A 22327-nucleotide genomic window follows, 5' to 3' on the forward strand; every position below is an offset into this window, starting at 1 on the left:
TTTAGGCAGTATATGCCTAAAGGCCATAAACTTTAAGATTTTCCAGCTCCTTTTCCTAAAACTACAAGCTCCCTGGAGCCCCGTTCCTTCACACTCTCGCACTGCCCTTCTGCTGGGCTGTAGGAAAAAGAGAAACAAAGTCTGGGTTTATGATACAGCCATATGGTTGGACTGCTCTGCTGGAATACTTTCCGACTTGCATGCACAGCAGGAATTCCTCTGTCACATAACTGTCCACACCAAATGGCCTGAAGGAGGGTATGTGCACTGCCTGGGGTTGAGGGGAGAGTCAGGGACTTCACTGCTAATCTTCAGCCGCAGGGGCCCTCACAGCTTTTGGGGATTGGTGCAGTTGGATGTTTTCCCTGATTGATTCTCTGATTTTTGGCTGCAGCAATAGTATTATAATCACAGTGGCAAAAATTTGTCCTAGTCCCCCAGTTCTACCAGGGAGGTCCCCATAGCACTGGGGAAATCTCAGCACTCTCCCAGAGCGCTGTGAGGCTGATACGGCTCTCTTTCCGTGTCATCTCATCAGATTCTTACTACAACCCCCTGAGTCAGACTGGCAGTAGCAGCAGCAGATGGATATCAAGGACAGAATGTGGTGTTCAAATTCAAAAAGTCTGGCCCTTACGCTTGGTTCTGCCACAGTCAGTCATCATAGGAAATTTCTTGACCTCTCTGAGCCTCACTTTCTTCATCTGCAAAATGGTTATAACAAAAGTCCTCCAATGTGAAAGTATTTTGTGAACTGCCTTACATTTGTTTGTGTGTCTAATTATTAATAGAGGCAAGTACAAACATCCATATTTTGCACAGTTGGAGGCCAGGCTAAAACAGGTTGGTAAAGACAGGAATTGAAACTGGGTTTTCCCACCTGAGACACAGTACCTTTTTCTACATCACCACCTGCTGTCTTTCTACATAATGCAATGGAAGACTAAGGGTCTATCTTGCCTTTTCTCACAGGAAGAAAGAGAAGGCCAGGTATAGAGCCAGGGGCAGGGCAAAGAGAAAGTGGCGGCTAGCCAAGGAGATGAAGAGGATTCACAATGGCTTAGAAGAGTGAGTTTAGCCTGGGTGAAAGGAGTCAGACAGTAGTGACTCCTAGATTAATACCAATCCTCAGACATGGTGCTCCTTTTGAATAAGGCCAACAGGATTAAAAGCAAAAATCTTTATAAATCCCATGAAGCCAGAGCGGCTGGTGCTACATAGCTCGACAGTGGTTGGCCAGCCAAGCGGTGTAGCCAGCCAGCCTAGGAAATGGTGTCCAAGTCCCCTGGAGATTATCTCTGGCACCCCGCCTCCACTTATTCCCCCTACTTTCTATGGGGTTTCCAGGCGCCTCTGTTCTTGAACTTCTTGAGTTTAGCAGAACAGCCTAGAATCAGAAATCAACACATTTTGTTGACTAATTCATTTGTCTAAGGAAAAGGACGTTTTGTCTAAGCGCTGCCTCAACCAGGAATTTTAATTTTAAATCTTGATTTCAGAGGATGAAATCAAAGGTGCTGTCTCCCTTTAAAGGCACGTTAGATACTAGAAAGGATGTGCAAAGCTGCTCGAGGTGACTTGTGCAGGGGCTGCCCTGAAGTAGTACTCTACGTAAAGGCTCCTTGGTGCGGTTGGTGATGGAACTGATTCAGAGGGAAAATATTGAGTGGGGCCCTAGGGGTATCCTCCCCAGTCTGAAGACCTTCCTGCCAGGCCCCCTTACCTCCCCTCACCCATCCTTACCCTCTCTCTAAAGCACTCTTTGGGTACCTGCCCCTTACCTACAAATCTCCCAGGCAATTGTGATAAATTAGACAAAATAATAGACGTTTGTGTAGAGTAATCTCCAACTGGAGGCCCCAAGCTACATACTGCTGCACATATGCTTTCTTGGGCCTATGAAATGTTTTCAAGAAACTGGGGGATTTCACATGGAAATCCAGATATCTTACTTCCCTTAAAAAAATCAGAGGATCTGACAACATTGAGTTTACAAGCCCACATGACCATAAAGGGGAGCTGAGCAAGAGGCCAACTCTTTTAGGTGAGGATGAGGTTTCAAGGTCATTGGCACTGAAGAGTAGCTCTGCTTCATTCACTTTTGTTATCACCTCTTGTAGGCATTTATTTGCAACCTCTGATGTATACCCTTTGTTTTATTCCTTTATGCATTTGCTATTATTTTAGTTATTATTTAGTAAAAATTTAATTCTAAACTTTTTGCTGTAAGGGTATCTTGTAGCGCATGAAGGTAATAATATTTCTCTTTGTGGGAGGGAGGGAGTTGTTCCAGACATGTCCTCCTTTCCTCATTCTTAATAAAATTATGACTCTATTTAGAGACCCTGGTTTACTTGAATGATCTTATTACATTAGGAAATATATAAAAGTGTGAGCAGAGGTTTTTTAGATCGAAGAACACAAGCTCATTCATTGACAATTATAAGACAATTGCCCTTCAGTTAAATTTTGGCTATTGTGGAATAATAGGGAAAGTCTGGGCTAAGAGTTAAAACATATGAGTTTCAGGTTTAGCTCTATCATTATTTAGCTGTACAGTCTTCAACAGGGGGCATTTCTGCCTCTAGAATTCAGTTTAGCCATCTGTCAATTGAGTCTATTTTTCTAGATCAACCTTTTCCAAAGAGTGTTTCACTGAATGCTGGTCTCGCAGAATATTAATTCTTATTCTTCACAGACTTTATCTATGGGCAACTAATTTTAGGAAATGCTGGGATATGTAATAGTAAATGAATTTTTTTTTATTGTGGAACTTCTCAGAGATTTTAATGTGCTAATGTGCATTGTGAACTTCTAAGAAGAAAATGTAATGGGCACCATTTTCCAAATTTGTTTGACTTTCAAAATTCTTTATATTTAACTTTACAAAGACTATCTCAACAGACTTCTCTGTGGAGTAATCTCTGAGAAAACCCAGCAAGACACTTATTAAAATCTCTTTCTGGTTTGACATCAAGTGTATAAGATGCACATAAATCAAAAAGGGGTCAAGAAATACATTCTTTATTTCTACTTGGCTTTGTCCATGAATCACTGAGAACATCAACACTTTTTCAACTTCAATGTGTGTTCCTGACAATATGTGAAAAACGTTCAGTGGTGTGATCTACGAGAAGAAGGTGGTGTGTGTGTAGTAAACCCTCCATGGGTTGACAAAAGCACAAGGAAACTTCCTCCTAGAGGAAGAACTTGAAAGATCCTCACACAGCCCCTTAACTGTGCTTTCAGCCTTGTTTTAGGCTGAGAAAGCCCCCTCCCCCACCTCCACCCAGATGAGTAATAATTTATCAGAAAGTCCAGGGACAATTTATCATCTATCTGCATAGTGTTTGTGTGAACATATGGGATGCACACCATATGCAGGTAGACAGTTTGCAGCTGCTTCTGGTCTTCCCCGAATTTGATAGCTTTACTATTGCTTAAGAGGTGAGGTTTCCAGTCCCATCCTTTCCTCAAATCTAGCCCATGCTGATTGTCCCTTTGTCACTGGGGAAGCAGCTCTTATCCATCTAATTTTCTAACTCTTGTCTTTAAGTTCAGGTTCTACTGTGGCCTCACCTCCCTGAAATTACAAATAGTAACATTTCTCATTTTCCCCAAGTAGGCTTCTGATTTTCTCCAGTTAGCCTTCTTTGTTCTAGAGAATGTTGTCCCATTCAGTTCTTTGACCTGGAGTGACCATGACTTTACGTTGTAGGGGAGGAGAAGCTGCCTCAGGTGACATTGAAAAGCCATGTAAATTAAGTTCTTCTGAGTGAAGCTACCCCCTCTCCCCTGCTTTGTGTTCTGATTCAAACACCTGAGCTGTTCTACCTTAGACCTTTGCTCACTCAGTTCTGTCTGCCTGGAATACCCTCAGACCAATAGATAGATCAATAATAGACCAATCTCTACCTATTATAATCATAGTCCTACTTTGAGGCCTGTACTGTGGCCACCTCCTTTCCAAAGACTTTCCCATGCCCAGAGCTATAAATAACCTCTTCTTTCTTTCCATTCCCATATCCTATGTATGTCTTTGTTATAATCATTATCATATTCTTCCCTGTTTTAGTTTGATCTCAGTGCTCATCATTGTGGCTCACTCTTCTTTGTATTCTTCACTCTCCTGGTCCTGTGGCTGACATGGATATGGTTTTTAATAAATTCATTCTATACTGCTCTGAGTTCCCTCTTTCCAAGGGGCTTTGTTATACTCTGGGGCATGGAGGAGCTTATCAGTAATATAGATAGAAATATAGATAGTAACATAGATAGAAAAGAGCTGAGAGGAATAAAAAACAATGTTTTGAGGATGGGAAAAGCAACGGCAATTAGAAATTCCAGGAAATCAAAAAAATTTAATGTAATGATAGCACCTCCTTGATTCTGTGATGAACAATATTTATATATTCTAAATAAATTATTGGCTTATTGATTTAAATAAAACAGCAAGATAATTATATTAAGAGGACGGCAGAGCAGATGTGAGATATAGTGTGAGAGAAATGTATCCTTATCTATTGTAAAAAGAAGTCAATAGATAATGTCTAACATGAATCACTCCTTAGTTTCCAAAAAATATGTTGACATGAAGACAGAAATGTCAACATATTTTTGGAAACAGAGGCAAATACTGGAAGAAACAACTTAGCTAAAAGTGATCTCCCTGAAGCATGGGACTAGGTGCCGGAGAAGGAAGGAGAAGGGGACTGTTAGTTTTTTTTATAAGCTGTTCAAAATGATTCGATATCTTGTCTATGTGTAAATACAACCTTGGCTAAATACTTTTTAAAAAAGGATGCAGATTTTTAGACCCCATCCCAGACCAGTTCGATCAGAATCTCCAAGGCTGGACACATGGAATTTTAAAAACTCCCTGGGTGGGTGTGATGCACACCAACATTTGATAACTGGTGTGATGCTTAAATGTAGCTGTGGAAATAGAAATCAGCAGTTCTCAGGTGGAGACCTGGAAAGGGAGTGGAAATTCCCAAGCAATTTGCCTATGAATGTGGTGACCATATTTTCCAAACCAAAAAATCTGAAATTGTCTTGGGGATTTTCCAAGAGGTCATGAGCCTCCTGTGTCTGTCCATGAGGGTAGAGAGAGTGGACTTATAGGAAGAAAGTGCACTCCTTAGAGGTGAGGGGTGAGAAGGTCCTCCAGAAACCTTAGCTCCAGGTACTTCTGCAGTGTCTGCACCATGCTTAAAGCAGAGGCCACGGACACTGACCCGGACACATGAGAGGGAAAGGCTTGGCACTGCCTCTCTGCAATGACCATTGGAGCAGAGATGGGGAGGAGCACACAGCATCTCAGAGGGTTCCTTCTTGTTGCCTTTTATTAGAACTCAGAAATAAATAACTAATGATATGAATATGAGGAAAGAAAAGGCAATTAGAAACTCCAGGAAAAGCAAAAAGGAATTCAAGAGTTTAATGTAATATGCCTAAGGTCAAGAGAGAAATGGTGATGGGGAGGGGTCCTCTCCTTTCCATCTTGAGGGTGCGCTTTTCCAGCAGAAAGAAAGAACATCCTAGCTCTGAGCATGGGCTTGAGTTTGCAACCAGGCTGCCTAAATCTGAGGAATCCAATTCCTTCCTCCTCATTTCTTTATGAGATAAAGCACTTTTTTCCTGAAATATGTGCTCCAAATATTCACCCATCCTTTCTGTTTTCTCTCTCTTCTTCCCTTACTCTTTCCCTCACTACCATCCTGTCAAACCCATAGAAGTTCAAAAGATGTTGATGAATTGGGGCTGAGTAAAATGGTAGGAAAGGGAATGGGCTTGCCAGCTATATGACTTGAAATTCTCTGAGCCTCAGTTTCTTCATTGCAAACTGAAGAAATATTTACTTTGCTAGGTTATTTCAAGGATTGCCTGAGATAAAGGTCTAATTGTTAAGGGTTTTTCTTCTGGTAAGTACTCTGTAAAAGGGTTCCTTTCCTGTTAGTAATGTTAAAAGTCTATTTTCTAAGAGAGCCGTTCATTCCAAGACCCCTTAAAAGTTCAGGAATGCAGTTTAAAGTTGGGCGGGGCCGCCTTTAATTCTCCAGGGATTAGGTGACACTAACAAATGGTAAAAGCTAATGTTTAATAAATACTGATACTGTGTCAGGCACTGTTGCAAGCGCTTTATGTGAATCTAGTCATTTAATTTTTATAATAACTCTAGAGAGAGTACTGCTATTGCTCCTATTTTATAGATGGGAAAACTGAGGCTCAGAGAGGCGAAGGGACTTGCTCAAGGAAACAAGGCAGTTAGTAGCAGAGCTGGGATTCAAACCCTGGCAGCCTGACTCCAGAGCTCCTACTAGTGGCTACCGTCCTGCACCTGTCACCCCCAGAACCTGCAGGCCATGCTCACCTGTGCTGCTGAGGCTCTCCTCACAGGACTGCCAGAGCCCCACGTGAAACCTGCGCTGGATGAACTTGTCATCCCCCGTCTCCCAAATGTACTGGACAGCCTGGCTCCGGTGGTCCCTCTTTCTGCTGCTGCTGTTCCTGATAAAGAGAAGGCAGTGCAGTTCTCCTGGGTGGTCCTGGCACAGTGGCTTTGCCACCCTCCGGGTCCCCTCACACCAGTGGCTGCTGCCCACAGCGGTGAGAGAGAAGGCGAGGGCGAGGCAGATCGGGAGGAGGGCCATGGCCCGTTGCCGCTGGGCCCTGTCCATGGCCGAATGAGGTGTGCAGTGTCAGGATGAGCAGCGGGCCCCTCCTCCCCTTCCTCGTCATGGGACCCACCCTCCTCAGCCCTGCCATCTGGCATCCTTACCATCTCTGTCACCCCCCCACCCCCACCCCACGCCCCGGGGAATTGGTGCACTCCAGCCTGTGTTGTCCATGCAAGTACCTGTGGCCTGAGAAAGCACAGAGCTGAGACATACTCTCATCACAATCTTCCCCAGGATGTAGATGTTTAAGAGGGCATTGATTTTCTATTTTTATTTTTAAATTATGGTGAAATAGACATAACATTAAACTTACCATCTTAACCATTTTTAAGTGCACGGTTAAGTGCATTCACATTGTGCAACCAACCTCCAGAACTCTTTTCACCTTGCAAAACTGAAACAGTCCCCATTCAACACTAACACCCCATTTCCCCTCTCCAAGCCCCTAGGAACCACCATTCTATTCTCTGTTTCTATGACTTTAATCCCTACAGGTATAAATGGAATTTGCCTCTTTGTGACTGGTTTGTTTCACTTAGCATAATGTCCTCAGAGTTCATCTGTGGTTACACATGTCGAAATTTCCTTCCTTCTAAAGGCTGAATAAGATCCCATCGTGTGGATGTACCACATTTTGCTTATCCATTCATCTAATGGACCCTTGGCTTGTTTCCATCTTTTGGCTGTTGATTGGAGGATGTTGGTTTCTGACGGAAGATCAGGGGTGGTTCAGGTGAGTCTCTGAGTATTGAGCAGAGTCCTTAGCATTGGGTTCAAGGAATCTCAAGGACTGCACGGCCTGTTCCCTGCCCAGCTCTACAGAAAGAGACTGCCGAGGACAACTTCCTGTTCTGGGGGCTCTGAGAGACTCAAGGTTCAGGCAGCCTGCTTCAGGGCCTGAGTGCTGTGCAGAGCAGGGTGCAAAATTCAGCACTATCCTGGGGCCTCAAAAGCTAGCAGGCAGAGCCCTTGGCACATCACTCACGCCTTTGCCAAGGGGCACTGAAGGAGTGGCGACATGGAAAATACTTAAATTGCTTCTTGGGCAGAGGACACTGATGAAGCAGTGAAGGCAAGAGAGTAGCAGAAGATTCTACCTGGCATCTGAAATATATAGGTTCTTGATTACACATGAGACACCTCTTGAAGACCTCCAGATATAACTAAGAATCTACAAGCCTGGTAGGAGAAAAGGGCAATACCATTTGGATTAATTTCACTCCGTCTGTATTTTTCTACTGGCGAAGGCCAGGGAACTGTGTTCAGTGCTGTCAGCAGCCCATGAGCTGTGTGCATTTGGGAAAAAGAGTTCCCACGTTTTATCACTAGATGGCATCCATCCAACAGATAGGGGAGCCGTGTGTGGCCCCAACCCCCGTCCCTTCAGAAAAAGGATGTTTTTGAGAAGAACTTCAAAGAGATTAGATAGAATATTCTTACCAAGCAAGCTTTTCTTTGCCAGCATGCAACTTGGAAGATAGCATTAAATGTGCTGTTAGAGAATAGCTTTACAGCCGTGTCAAAAGGATCGAAGCCCATCCCTTGGGCACGTTTCTCTATGTCACTTTATCTCGCTCTCTGCTGTCCCAACGAGATGACCACATTGATTGTAGAGGTCACATCATTATAAGAGTCCATTGTGGGGTCTTTGTTCATTACGAGCATTTACTGCTATGGTTCAAAATCTTGCCACATGAAGTTTCTATGACTTCCAAGGATTTCTACTAAGTGACACTCACCTGGTTTTCTCAAACTGTTTAGAATTCATTCAGTTAGATAAATTAACCAAGATGAGCTCCTATGGTTCAACTCGAATGGGAAAAAAATGAGAACACATTCTTTTTATCCCTTACTGATCTACATTCACCCAATCTGGGTAAGTTCTACCTGAGCCTCCAGTTCGGGAGTCTGGGAAGATCTGGAAGTGGGTACTGGAAGCCAGACAGGGAGAGGTGGGCTGTGAAGGGCCAAACAGAGACTTTCAGAGGCACAACAATGGGACTACTAGAGAAAAGGAATTCATCTAGAGAGTTAGGGTAAGATATGGCACCTTACAAGTACCTCTGATAGGGTGACTCTGATCAGAAGAGCTGGGATAGTATCTTGGCTCTGTCATTTACTTGCTGTGTGGCCTTAGGCAAACAACCTACCCTCTCTGAACTTGGTTTTTCAGCAGTCAAGTGAAGAAAGAATCACACCCTCACAGTATTATTGTGAGGATGAATGAAATAGGATGTTGAGTGAAAAGCTTTTGTAAGTGTGAATTGTGGTGAGAAAGTACAAATACGATAGTAAGTGCTGGATAATGAATTCCATAAAAGAATCTGCCAGGTGGGCTGAACAACAGGTTCAGAACAAGTGGGCAATGAAGAGGAATGTATGTTTGACTTTTCAGCATGTTGTTTTGCTATTATGTAGACAGAGCTCGAGTCACTGACTGGGCTTTTGCTTCAGACGCTGGGTCAAGAGCTGTTCTCTCCTGGGCTGGGCAACTGTTTCTCTTGATGTCTTGGCATAAACAGGGACCAGAGGAGGCCTGGACAACCTTGATGGCTGGGTTCAGCCCGGGTGGACAATCTTAATGCCTTAGAAGAAATGCCTCACCTCATGAAGACACCCACCTCAGAACTGGCTCCAGGCCCAACCTCTAGAGTCAGCTGTTCCTCAGCAGCTGGAACCCGAGTCTGTCGCACCCTGGTCTTGTGTCTTCAGCCGGGCCTCAGGGCTGGAACCTACTGACTGCTTTGCTTTTTCTTCTTGGCTTCTGCCGAGGACGTCCCAGGAAACACAGCTGACTTGGGGAAGGTCTGGGAAAAATCTCCCTGCCTTTGGGGGGGGGCGGTCAGGGTGGGGGCTGAGCCACTGCTGATGAGAAACTTTGGAGATTCAGTAGATTGGTCTAGACTGGTCCAGACGCTCTTGGCGTGGTGTGGAGAGGATTCGTGCAAACATTTCCTCGCTGTATAAGAGGAATGCAAGAGGAGGCTGCCTGTGGTACATCTTGGACTGGTAGACAAATGTGCCCGCTCTTGTGAAAGTACAGCGAGGAAGATGAGGCTGGAACCGAGCCGGGCAGGGCCTGGGAGAAGGAACGTGGGGCTGTTGCCTGGGGTCCAGGCGCTGCCCACCCTTATCCCTGCTGCCTGGGAGGCCAGTCCTTCCCCCTCCCGCAGTAAGTGCTCTCTCCCGTCCCCTGCGAGGCCCTTCCTTGCTCTGCTGCTTCTGGTTTCCATCAAGCAAGTAAGAACAGTTTTATTATTATTGTTGTTGTTATTATTATCGTTATTTTTAGTTGTACATATTTTCTGATTATAGAAGCAATTTAGGCTTCTTATAGGCAATTTGGAAAATTTAAAACAGTATTAAGTCAGTAATGGTTATCTATAATCCTGGCATTCAGAAGTAATCACTGTTAATATACTGGCATATTTTTCTCAAATCCTTTTTCTCTGCATTTTTCTATATAGCCGAAATGATGATGCGTAAAACATCTTGTATCCTGGTTTCCCCTTTACATCATATTATAAGCATTTTCCCATGTCAGCGTGAACTCTGTAAATAGCATTTAAAATCATTACATATATCTCCTGTCTGCTTTTATCATTTTCCCACGTTTAGTATTTAGGTTGAGTGGATAGTTCTTTTTTTTTTTCTTTCCTTTCTCCCCACCTCCTTCCTTTCTCCTTCCTTCCTTCCTTCTTTTCTTTCTTTCTTCCTACTTATTATAAAAATATAGGATGCTCATTGTTTAAATAAGTAAACTTATAAAATCCAAAGAAGTATAAATACAAACTCACTGTAATGCCACCACCCAGTGATCACTCTCATTCACATTTTGTGTCTCATGCTTTCCAGATTTTTTATATATATATATATATATATATATATATATATATATATATATAATGGCTCTCTCTCTCTATATATATATCTATATCTATATCTATATCTATATCTATATCTATATATATATCTATATATCTATATCTATATCTATATCTATATCTATATATATATATAGATACAGATATATATATATATATATCTAGATATAGATATAGATATAGATATAGATATAGATATAGATATAGATATATAGAGAGAGAGAGAGAGAGCCATTTTATGATCTCATTTCATGCTCTCAACAACCCTGTGAGAGGAGTTCTCCTGTTAATCTCATTTTACAGATAAATAAACTGAGTCTTGGAGAAGCTGAACACTTATCTACATCAGTAAATGTAGCTCCACAGCAGGAGGTTTAAGGGCTTCAAGGGTGTATTCTAATGTATGTAACCATTCTCTTTAGTTGGGCGTCTGGCACGTTGTTTTATTTTTACCTTTACTCCTTCCCTTTTCAAGTTTCCATAGGTTTTATACTGGGCAATGATGTGAAGGAACCCCAGCTCCATTCATCTGAGTAAAGAAAGTGCCTTGAAGAATGTTCTCTTCTTCCTTTGATCCACAGGCAGAATTAGTCCCTGGTTGTAGCCTAAGAATTGGGGTGCCAGACTTCATAAGCATTCACATTATCAGCCTTTCTTTGGCGCTAGCCTGGAACCAAATAGACAGAAAACTCCTAACAAATTTTCTGCAACCAAATTCTCTCAGAGGCTGCCTTCGAGTCCTCATAGCAGGTTGTAGATGTGAGTCCAATCAGTGATTTCAGGGAATTCTTGCCATGGTGGCAGCCTCCTGATGAGTGACCAGTACATTTCTGAGGGGCAGGTGGCTCTGGCCTGCCTCCTACCCCAGGACTTAACCTGTTAGTGGCAGGCCCGTTGCTGGGAATGTTGACACAGGCTCTCATCTTTCTTTAATTTTCTATCTCATATTTAAACTGAATATAGTCAGCTAATTGTCCCGTTTTGTTCACCTTCTATCCACAACCATGTATTGAGGGTCTTTTAGGCGCACGCACTGCCACAGCACTTTGCATTTTATCATAAATTAACTTGCTTAAACTGTACGACAAGCCTCTGAGAAAAGTATTATTACTGAACCCATTTTACAGGTGGAGAAATTAAGATTTACAGGCGTTAAATGATCACCAGCAATCATGTAGCTTGTGAGCGGTGGAGCCGTTGGGTCTCCGCAGGGTATTTGAGGAACCATATTCTTTATTCCCCAGCATTCCTTAGAAGCTGTTGACATGTGAATATTTATATGTTAAAACAGAAGAATCTGCAGTGCCTCAGGCCAGCTTATGAAGCTGGCAAGGCCACACCTTGGCCCTTTTGTTCTGGTATTTTTGTAATCAATAATGTGCTTGTTAGCATGCCCTCTCCCTGCTGCCACCCAGTCTGTTTTCAGAACCTCTTCGCTCTGTCTGTCCTACAGTGTATCTCTATAATCCTGATGACCCTCCTCTTGGTTCTGTCTCAAATCCCATATTCTTTCTCCCAATGTTTATATTACAAGGTTTTGTGTAGACTTTCATGATGAATTTTGCTCATAGACACTTTCCCTGCATGGATTATAAATGACTGTGGTATGTTTTCTGGCAGGAAGTCTTCATAAAATTCACTAAATGAGAAATTCTCAGAGAGACTTTTGTTTCTAAATTCAAGCAGAGAAATAATGCTATTGCTTCACTCCCCTTGCCCCCCGCCCCCACCCAATTCATTTAATTAGGAGTTGCTTTAGCATTAAAAAATATATAGTCTCTAAGGCTGTTCGAGAAGTGAATTTCTGGCTCCTTCATACATTGCCGATGAACCTGTAAGAGGTATATATTTTTAAATTAAAAAAATTTTTGGCAAGGATAAATGTTTGACAGTACATTATCAAACCTTTGAAAAATGTATATTCTATGACCTAGAAATTCCAGTTTAAAGAATTAATTTCTCCTCATAAAGATGTGTTCAAATGTTTATAAATATTTTCATTACGACGTCATTTATATGATCTAACATCTAAAACAACATAAATTTCCCAAACTAAGGGATTTAAAAATAAATGATATCGCATTCATCCATAGAAAATTATGTAGCTGTTAAAATGGTGTTTTAAAAGAATAGTTCCTGAAATGGAAATATATTTTCCAGTGAAAAAGAGGCTAAGAAAATATGATTTCCATTTTGCTTAAAATAAAAAAAGAAAGAAAGAAAGAAAAAGGCTACATGTGCACAGAGAGAAGAGTCTGGAAGGAGATGGTAATTTCTGAGTAATAAGATTGTGGTTTCATCTTCTCCCCTTTTTACTTATCTGTAATTTTAATTTTATTTATACTTAAGTGTATTCCTTCTGTAACAAATAACATTAGAAGATTTATTTAAAGCAAGTCAATAGAGGCTTTTTTCCCTCTTTTTCTTAATTCCTTTGCAGCCAAGTTAGTCATTGATGCTGGTTACCTAAGCAAGGGAAAAAAGAATCAAGATTGCACTGGACTTTTTCAGTTAGAAAACACCTACTCATGTATCTCCTTTCCTCAGTACTGTGTTTGGATCTGGCTGTGTTCGGACTTGGATTTGCCTCCTGAGTTTTTGGTGTCTTTAGGACAAGTATCTGGAAAAAGAGTCTGAGTTTGTCTGGCTCTCGTAGACTAACCAAATTCAGTATTTCTTAGTTAGTTAGTTAGTTAGTTAGTTTGTTAGTTTGTTTGTTTTTAATTTTCGCTTTTGACCATGGCCATTAGTCATGCCAAAGAGCAGGGAGATAGGAGAATGTTAGTGCAGGGACAGCTCACAAAAACAATGAATTCTATTGTCTCTTCCTCAGCCAGGAAAGTGCCTTAGTGAGGTACCCAAGAACACACATGGCACTTTATCCAAGAAAAGGTCTTACTTTTGTGACTTGGAGGATTCTGGAAGCTTGTAATTTGTTTATCAACTTATCTGTTGAATTTCTAAAAACAATAGAGTCATTTATGGTCCCATTAGGATATTTATTTCTTTAAACATCCTAATGTGTTAATAAACTTGCATCTTGCCTCTTGGGCCATAACTCAGAGAGATATACTATTAATGGAGATTTAAAACCCATTGGAAACTGAAACCAAAGGATAAACGTCAATTATTTTGTCATCATTATCATCATTATTATTTACCGGTTAATCCCATGGTTCCCAAGTGGTATGCTAAGGTGCCCCAGGACATTGCTGTGAAGTCACAGGGGTGCTGTAAGATATTTTAATTTTTCTAGGGAAGCAGTAATCCATGACATCTGCCAGATGCTGTGCAAATTACTAGCTCAAGGTAGTTCACAGTTTCAACATTATGTCATACTTCATTTCTTTCAATGATGTCATATTTTTGCAAAACTGGATTTTCTGCAGTTGTCATGATAAAAAGCAAGTACCAAACAAAAATCAATGGGAACGAAGGTGGTGGCATCCAATATGAGTCATAGGTTTGAGAAGTTGTGCAATCTCCAGTAGGTGCTAAGTTGCTAGAACATAAATATTTATTAAGTTGTTTGGACCTACCTAGTTAATAAATGGGATTCTAGATATTTCCTTTGGCTTAGCATTGCTGGGGAATAATTATTGAGACACTATAGTCACCATGAATTGAGAAAGTTTGGGACCCTCTAGTCTAATGATGACCATACTAATTTTTCTTCAAAAAATTGACTGTGCAATTCTTTGGGAAAAAATGCAGAGGAAATACTCACACACCCCATCACGAATGCGATAGTATTGGGAAGTGGGGCATGCTGGGCAGAGAAGAGGGAGGGTAGATTGGACTAATTACTCAGACTACCCATTAAGCTCATAGATTTTGTTTGTTTTGTTTTGCTTTTGGCCCCCCCTTGTGTGTGTGTGTGTGTGTGTGTGTGTGTGTGTGTGTGTGTGTGTGAATACCTTTCAGCGGAGCATCTCCCTAATTTACAATAGGCTCTTCCACCTTCTGTTGTTATACCTGTCCTACTTCATTCTTTCAGTTTAACTACCCGGCCCAAGAAAGTATTTGAGTTTGCTACCCCTTGTGAGAAGAGACAAATTAGCCCAGATCTCATATTTAACCTCTCTCATGTTCATGTCCCCTTCCCCCTACTCCACCTACAACTGTGCCTGTGGTTTTTTTAGCTGGAAAATGAGGGAGAATGGGGACAATACTTTTGGCTCTGTGCTAGGGGACAGTATTCGGATGAAAGGCCTATCTCAGGTCCCAAGGAAGGTATAGGGTAATGAGGGAGAGGGACAGGTGATCCACTGAAGATAGTACAATGTGATAGGCCTTACGAATAAGTTGTGTGTAGTGTCACAGGGCACTGAGGAGAAGGGTTACTAGCTCAAGATTTCAGTGAGAGAAGTGGTCCAGTATGACAGAGGTCATTAGGCTTGAGCCTTAAGATATGAACAGAGAATGAGCCAGGTGAAGACGTGGGGTGGAAGGGAGTACCAGTGGGAAGAGCAAGGATGTGAAGTCATGAACGAGCACAACTAAGGTTGAGAGACTTGAGATGGGGTGGCTGAGACATTAAATGTTGAGTTGACAAGGCCATGGGGGGAAGTCTTAGGCAGAAGAGCCCTGTGCTCAGTCTGCCCTGTGGACTTACCACTATGAAACAGTATAGAGGGGGTTGGTGGCACCAGACCAGAGGTGGAGGAAATGGGAGGCAAAGTTGGACAGGAGTGAAATCTAGGAGGACAGAATCTGGCACTCAGATAGATGTGGGGGTGAAGGAGAAGAGTCGAGGTTAACTCCTGTTTTCTACTTTGTGACTGAGAGGACAATGGTGCCCATACTAGGGGAAGAGCTTGTTTGGAAGCAGAGAATGATAGGGTAAGAATGTCACTTGACTTTGTTTACCAGCCAACTATATACAGTTAACCCTTGAACAACGTGGGTTTGAACTGCGTAAGTCCACTTACACGTAAATTTTTTTTTCAATAAATACTTGTATTGTTTTGATTCATAGTTGGGCATCCACCTAAGTGCCAACTGCATGCATTGATCTATGCAATTTTACATAGAGGACTTGAACATCCACAGTTTGATATCTGCAGGATGTCCTGAAACCAATCCTTCATATATGCTGGAGGAAAGCTAAGTTTTTGAGGAGTCAAAAGTTATATGTGGATTTTTGACTGTGGGAAGATATCAGCATCCCTAACTCCCACACTGTTCAAGGGTCAATTGTAATTGCCTTATTTTTAGCAGATTTAAAGTCCTTTAGGGAAGAGAATGTGTCTTGCTCATTTTTGTATCCCCTTCAATTCCTCCCTAATGCAAAGCCTGGCACACTATAGGTGCTCAATACAGATGAGTAAATTGAAGAAAAAAAAGTCCCTTTAAAGCCAAAAAAGTGGTATTAGATATATAATTAGAAGTTGTCAGACAACTCAATTATCTGGAAAGCCCAAAAAGTATGTGCTGTATACCCAAGGTTCTGTGGGATGGAATAGTTAATGTCAGAAAGAAAAAATTCCCAAAGCCTCAGTGCAATAGCAGAACATCTGTTTGCTGAATATCTTCAACTCTGACCCACAGCCACCTGGGCGGGATGGTGCACGCTCCTGCAACTCCTCTGGACCTTCTCTGACCAATGATTGAGCCCTCGTCATGTGCGCTCCTCTTTGAGATTCACATAGTCTTAGAAGCATGCAACTATTCATCTGTTTGGGTGTGAAACTTCAGGACGAGCATATTGCATCCTCTTGAAATGTCAACCTCACTCGAAGATTTTGTAAAAAAAAAAAAAAACTTTCATATTTGCATTAAAATCAATATGATTAAATTGTAGAGTAAATAAAAAATCTATATGTGTCTTTTAAATAGAACATAAGATGCCAAAGAAATTCTGTTTTTTTTTGTTTTTTTTTTTTTGGTGTAGGCCATCATGGACACTTCAGTTAAAAAGTTTGAGAATCATGATATGTGCTCGCAGCTAACTTGGGGGCCAACATAGTTTTTTTCTGCTCAGGTTACAGGATCTCTCCTTGAGGAGACAACTCGGAAGTGGGCTCAGTACAAAGAGAAATGCCTAAGAGATTTACTCAAGGAACCTTCTGGTAAGCACATATATTAGTTGTCTATGGCTGTGTAACAAATAGCCCCAAGCTTAATGGCTCAAAACAATAATAATTATTTATTATTTCTCATGGTTTCTGTGGGTCAGGAATTTAGACAGAGCACATTGGGGATGGCTTGTCTCTGTTCTACAATGTCTAGAGTTTAGTTGGAAGACTTAAAGGCTGTGAAATGAAATCACCTGAAGGGCTGTTTATACCTATGTTTGCTGGTTGATGCTGGCTCTCAGCTGAGAGTTGAGCTGGGACTATTGTCCAGAAAACTTCCACATGGCCTCTTCATATGGCCGGGGCTTCCTCCCGGCACCCCGGCTGAGTTCCAAGGGCAAGCATGACTAGATGCCAGGTTCCTTTTTATGACCTAGCCTCAGAAGTCACTTCTGCCATGTTCATTTGAGCAAAACAGTTACAAAGGCCTACTCAGGTCAAGAGCTGGGGAGGATAGACCCCTCCATTGTAAAAGAGCCTGTGAGATGGGATACATGTACATGTAGTCATCTTTGATTAAAGCCATCTGTCACAGCACATTCACCACCTAGTCATATGACATGAACAATTGTCATAGATTAACCTAGAATCTATTGAGCGCATGGTGAGCTGAGGGGATGGAGGCAGGTGAGGGGTTGGGGTGGTTCCCAGCTTCCAATTAACGATGTTAATTGAAGCTGAGTCATAACATTTACCAAGGTCTACACTAAGTTTAGACCGTTCTAGCAAATTTGTATGGCCTCTCCTACCCACATGTTGACTCTTTGGGTGCATCCAGATCCTTTTTAAAAAAATTAAAGAAGAATATGGAGCATTGGCTCATTGCCTCTGAGCACTGGGGACTGTGGATGAAAGCTTCCCCCTCCTTGTTCTCTCTGCTTCTTTCAGATCCCTTTATTCAGGAGGTTGGAGGTTGACAGGACACTATAAACTCTCTCCTCCTTTTCCTGGCCCCAAGACAGTGACAGTTTTCAAGCCATACCCTTCTTCCTGTAACTATTCCTTCAGCCCAGGCAGGCAGCAATCAAGGCTTGATCTGTTACAAGAACTACCTCCCATTTGGGGGACTCCTGCCTTGTAAGGTCAAAGTAGGCCAGGTCTTCATTATCTGGAACTAGGTGAGCACATCCTCACACAGACCAACCAGGTGCTGACCCCTGGCAGCCAGGTCTACAAGGTGCCCCAAGCCAGTATGTTACCTAGTAGATCTGCATTTGTAGGGTCCTGATGCAAGTAACCTGTTCACTCTGAGTTCTTACGTAATAGGGAGCAGATGGTGGGGAATGATGCTTGGTTCCCAGTAGTGAGGAACCTGCCATATGGACATTTGGAATCCAGCCTGAAACCCCTTCATTTGATTCTGAGAGGCCTATAAAGCTGGGACTTATGTTTATAGTTTCTCATCACCAAGCACTATTGTGTACATCATTCCCTGATCTAGATATTGCCCAAATATTTCATAATAATCATCGGATTAGTATTCAAACAGAGAAATATTACTTGGTAGTACTTGTGTGAGGTACATGTGACTAAGAACCTCAATTCTACAGATGCTTTTATATCCACTAGTCATTTTGCACATTTCACAGTAAAGGTGTTCCAGGATCTAATCAATGGTTTGACGATTATTTAGTTAATTACGGCACATAAGGCACTTGTTGAACCTCCAAGTGTTCTCCTAACCCTGAGTTTCTGTGAAAGTTCAGTTCCTGTAAAGTAAACCAAAATTGATGTGACAAGTACATTGACACAATTAACTATGCCACCGCCAGAGATCAAGTTGGGTAGACGAAAGCACAGTGCTTGGGGATGGATTAAGCATTCCTGTCCTCCCCATATTGTTCCTCATCCTGAACCCGTCTGGAGAGCGGGATGCCCATTCTGGTCCCTGTGCAGGTTACTCCAGCCTCCAATGCTAGGAAGGCAGGTCCTGGGCTCCTGGAGCCTGTGCCTCCATCAGTAGACTTGGTGCTCCAAAAGTGCTGTTCATTCGGCCCCTCTTCTCTCTGCAGGCATATTTTGTAACGGGACCTTTGATCAGTATGTGTGCTGGCCTCATTCCTCTCCAGGAAATATCTCCGTTCCCTGCCCTTCGTACTTACCTTGGTGGCGTGAAGGTAATAAGTTTCATCTGACTGATTTTTGACAGTTTCTTTAAAGGCTGGTCCATCCTGGGTAGCCCAGCCAAAGAGCAGTTAGCGAAAGGGCTCCTACTAAGAGCTTTTCTTGTCTTCTTCTCCCACAAAAAGTCTCCTTCTAAGCTGTCAGTAATACATGTTTCTTCTCTTTGATTTCCTAATTGTCTTCCTGCAATTCCTCTGTGCCTGGATGTTCCATTAATATAAAAGTCCTCTTTTCTTTGAAGATGGTAGAGTCCAGGCTTGGCTTCCACAGAACTTGCTGCAATGAGGGTAAGAATTATTACCGTCATGGAGAAGAGAAAGAGGTGGGGGACAAAGATTAGGACATTCAAATCCATGCAACTTCGGCTTGTCAGATAAAGAGGAAGAATGTCCAAACTACCTTGCAATAGCATTGGAAGGAGGTTCTATTGAACTGTGTTTTTAAGCCCCAAAAGTATTGAATGGAGAGTTTAATCACTCACTTTGCCTTGATCCTGCTTAAAGGAAATGGCTATCATTTAGGACTTCAGGATAATATCCTACCCTCTATCTGCAACTCAGCCTATTGGTTGTTTTACTGGAAAAGAAGAGAAACAATTATTGGTTAGAACTCTATTGCCTTTGACCAAAGTCCATGGACAAATCTAAGAACAGGTAAGATTATTCTCAAGAAATACAAGTATTTACAAAGTTCCAGGCCAAACAAAGTAAGAATGGGTTTCTGAACAGGTGAGATGGTGATATTTTGTATTTAATTTTAGGCCTCAAGAAATGGTCACATCAGTTAAAATTTGATTTTAATTTTTTGAGGCCTCTAGTGCAATGAGAGAGTCTCAAAGGAAAATGCATTTGTGAATGGGAGAGATAGTGACGTATTTTAGGAGACTGTCCTCTGGTGAGATCCAGTTGGAATCAGCCCAGGAGACATGAGGGTGTGAAGTTCAAGGGAAGGTGGAAGAGAAGATACTAGACAGCTTGCTGGATCTGAGGGGTCGGCTCGGTGAGGAGGAAAGAGCACTGGACACAAAATCAGGAGCCTTGAGGTTAGATCCTGTCCCTTAGACTTTTGGCAAGTTGCCAGAGCCCTCTGAGCTGTCATTTTCTTATCTGTAAAGTAAAGTGAATAATGGCCAACTTTTAAGGTCAGCTTGAGGAATAAAGAGAAGGCATGCACCAAGACAGCCGCACAGTAGGTGTTTTGTAAATGGGAGCTGAGGCCGAGACCGAGTTTGAGCCCCTTGAATTCCTTCAGGTCTTTAAGACCCCAAATGTCTGTGGACTCCTCAAGGGCACATGGAATAGGCCACCACTGCCCAGCTCCATCAACTACCTATTCCTTCCTAAGAGCTAAAAATAAATAATACATTTCATGTTAGAGGAAAAAGTGATTGAAAATCCAAACTGACAAGGAAGTGAAGATAAGGCTTTTCAAAAAATGGGTGGGTTCTAGGCTCCTAGAATGTAAAACATGAGAGGTTGCTTTTCCACTCAACCTTCTATGCATTATATCTTTAGAATCCAAATGGGTCCCTGCAGTGAAAGGGAAATGCAGAAACAGTAGAGAAGAGATGGGGAAGCATTCTCATGAGATTCTTTTAGAGGAAGGAGCATTATAACATGAGAAGAGAGCATATATAATGGTGGACACAGGCTGTGATGACATATAAACCCAATGGGGCTGGGGCCCGATTGTTCGGAAAATTGTATATTATGCTAAAAGTTTTAAACTTTCCTCTTTAGAAAAAGATTACATGGAGCTTCTGAAGGTGTTGAGGCATGAGAAGGATGTAATAAAATTTGCGGTGTTGGTGGAATACGTTGGTAGCCTGTGGCTGTTGGAATGAGGCATGGAGGAGCATCAGGGAGGCAAGTTTGGAAGCTACCATAGTGGTCCAGAAAAAGAGGATGAAGATGTGGATTTAAGTAGAGGCAACAGGTTAGAGAGAAGAAGAAAGAGTTAAAAAATATTGTAGGTAGAACAGTCAAGATTTATCATCAGGCGAAGTGAGAACTGAGAAACAGAGAAGAAAACATTTTCACTTTCCACCTGGCCCCACTCACATTCACTCCTCGTCTAGTTGGTAGCCAAGACCCCTGCACCGCTTCCCCTGTATCCCTTCAATGCTCATCATTGCTCTCAGCCTTTGCTCCCCTGTCTCCTTACTGGTCCCCCACCTCAGGACTAGCCCCCTTCCACCCACCCCCACCACAAAGCTTTCAAAAATGCACATTGAATTAATTTGGCGCATCACCAACACCTCTGAATGGTGCTCAAGACCTTCCATCACCTGGCCCTGCTGACCTCTCTAGCATTTTCTCTCACCTGCACTTCAGCCAAATTAACAACTGGGCGGGAATGGCTGGGCAGGCTTCTACACCTGCCCAGCCATTCCCACCCAGTGCCTTTGCCCAGACTTTCTGTCTATAAACTCAATTTAAATACTCAGCTTGAAACTTTAATTCCTTTAGAAAATTTCTCAGACTACTCCTCACAAGCACAATGGTCTCTTGCCATTCTGAGACCTCTTAGGTATCTGTGCAGTCAGTATTCTACCTTAGCATTTACAACATCTTATGACACTTTTATTTGCACATCTCTTCCTCCTGCTAGACTTGGAGGTGTGCCTCCTTCATCTTTGCATTCCCAGCACAGAGAATTATGGCTGGTGCGGAGAACACAAGTATCAAGGGACATTACTGTCATTCATTTAGTCAGCAAATATTTATTGAACACCTACTGTGTGCCAGGCACTGTTTTAAGTGCTTAGAATATATTAGTGACCAAAACAGAATAAAATTCCTCTCCTTGTGGGGCTCACATTATCGCAGCAGAGACAGACAATAAACAAGAAACATCATAAATAAGTAAGAGTGTGTTTGAATATGATACACTTTAAACAAAGTGGTGGAAGAGGGAAGGGAAGGTTGGAGTGAGAGGAGTGAGTTGTGATTGTAAATTGAGAGATCAGGCTTCATGACAAGGCGATGTGTTCATGAAAACTTAAAGGAAGTAAGGAATTTAGCCAATAGGAGAAGAGTGTTCAGCAGGAAAGGAGACAATGCGTGCAAATTGTGCAATATTTGGGGAGCATGTCTGGTGTGTTCTACACAGAGCAAGGAGGTCAGTGTGGCTAGAGTGAAGGGAGAAGAGGAGCAATCGGAGATTAGGTCAGAGAGCATCAGGGAAGACCTTTCTGGGCTTTGTAGGAGGCCGTAAGGACTCTGACTTGTTTTCAGAGAGCCCTTGGATGATTTGTGGTGAGGCATGACATAATGTGACCGACTGCTCGGTTAACTGTAGACCATAAGGGGCATGAGTATTGGAGGCGTTCACGATAATCTAGGTGAGAGATAATGGTGGTTCCAGTTAGGGTGGTAGAAGGAGCTGAAAAAGCAGTGTCTGAATATATTTGAAAGTAGAGATGATAGGATTAGATGATGGACCTGATGAAGAGTATGAGAAAGAAAGAAAACAAGGATGACTCTAAGGTTTGGGGCCAGAAAACTGAAAAGAAAGGTTTGCCATCACCTGAGGCAGGAAAATATGTGGGTGGAGCAGGTTT

At 42.2% G+C, this 22327-nt stretch overlaps 2 protein-coding genes across 2 annotated transcripts in view; one reads left to right on the forward strand and one right to left on the reverse strand.

Annotated features, from left to right (window-relative positions):
• GSG1L2 (GSG1 like 2) overlaps positions 1–6680 on the reverse strand; it is a 13234-nt gene extending 6554 nt beyond the window's left edge. The window contains exon 1 of the mRNA XM_023530025.1: positions 6374–6680. Coding sequence (XP_023385793.1) covers positions 6374–6680 — 307 coding nt within the window. The remainder of the gene's footprint in view (positions 1–6373) is intronic.
• A 3051-nt stretch (positions 6681–9731) lies between these two features.
• Positions 9732–22327, forward strand: part of GLP2R (glucagon like peptide 2 receptor) — a 56023-nt gene continuing 43427 nt past the window's right edge. The window contains exons 1-4 of the mRNA XM_011359123.1: positions 9732–9920; positions 16548–16635; positions 18654–18758; positions 20692–20700. Coding sequence (XP_011357425.1) covers positions 9732–9920; positions 16548–16635; positions 18654–18758; positions 20692–20700 — 391 coding nt within the window. The remainder of the gene's footprint in view (positions 9921–16547; positions 16636–18653; positions 18759–20691; positions 20701–22327) is intronic.

This window comes from Pteropus vampyrus, unplaced genomic scaffold, assembly GCF_000151845.1.
Source record: "Pteropus vampyrus isolate Shadow unplaced genomic scaffold, Pvam_2.0 Scaffold44, whole genome shotgun sequence".
Classification (NCBI taxonomy): Eukaryota; Metazoa; Chordata; class Mammalia; order Chiroptera; family Pteropodidae; genus Pteropus; species Pteropus vampyrus.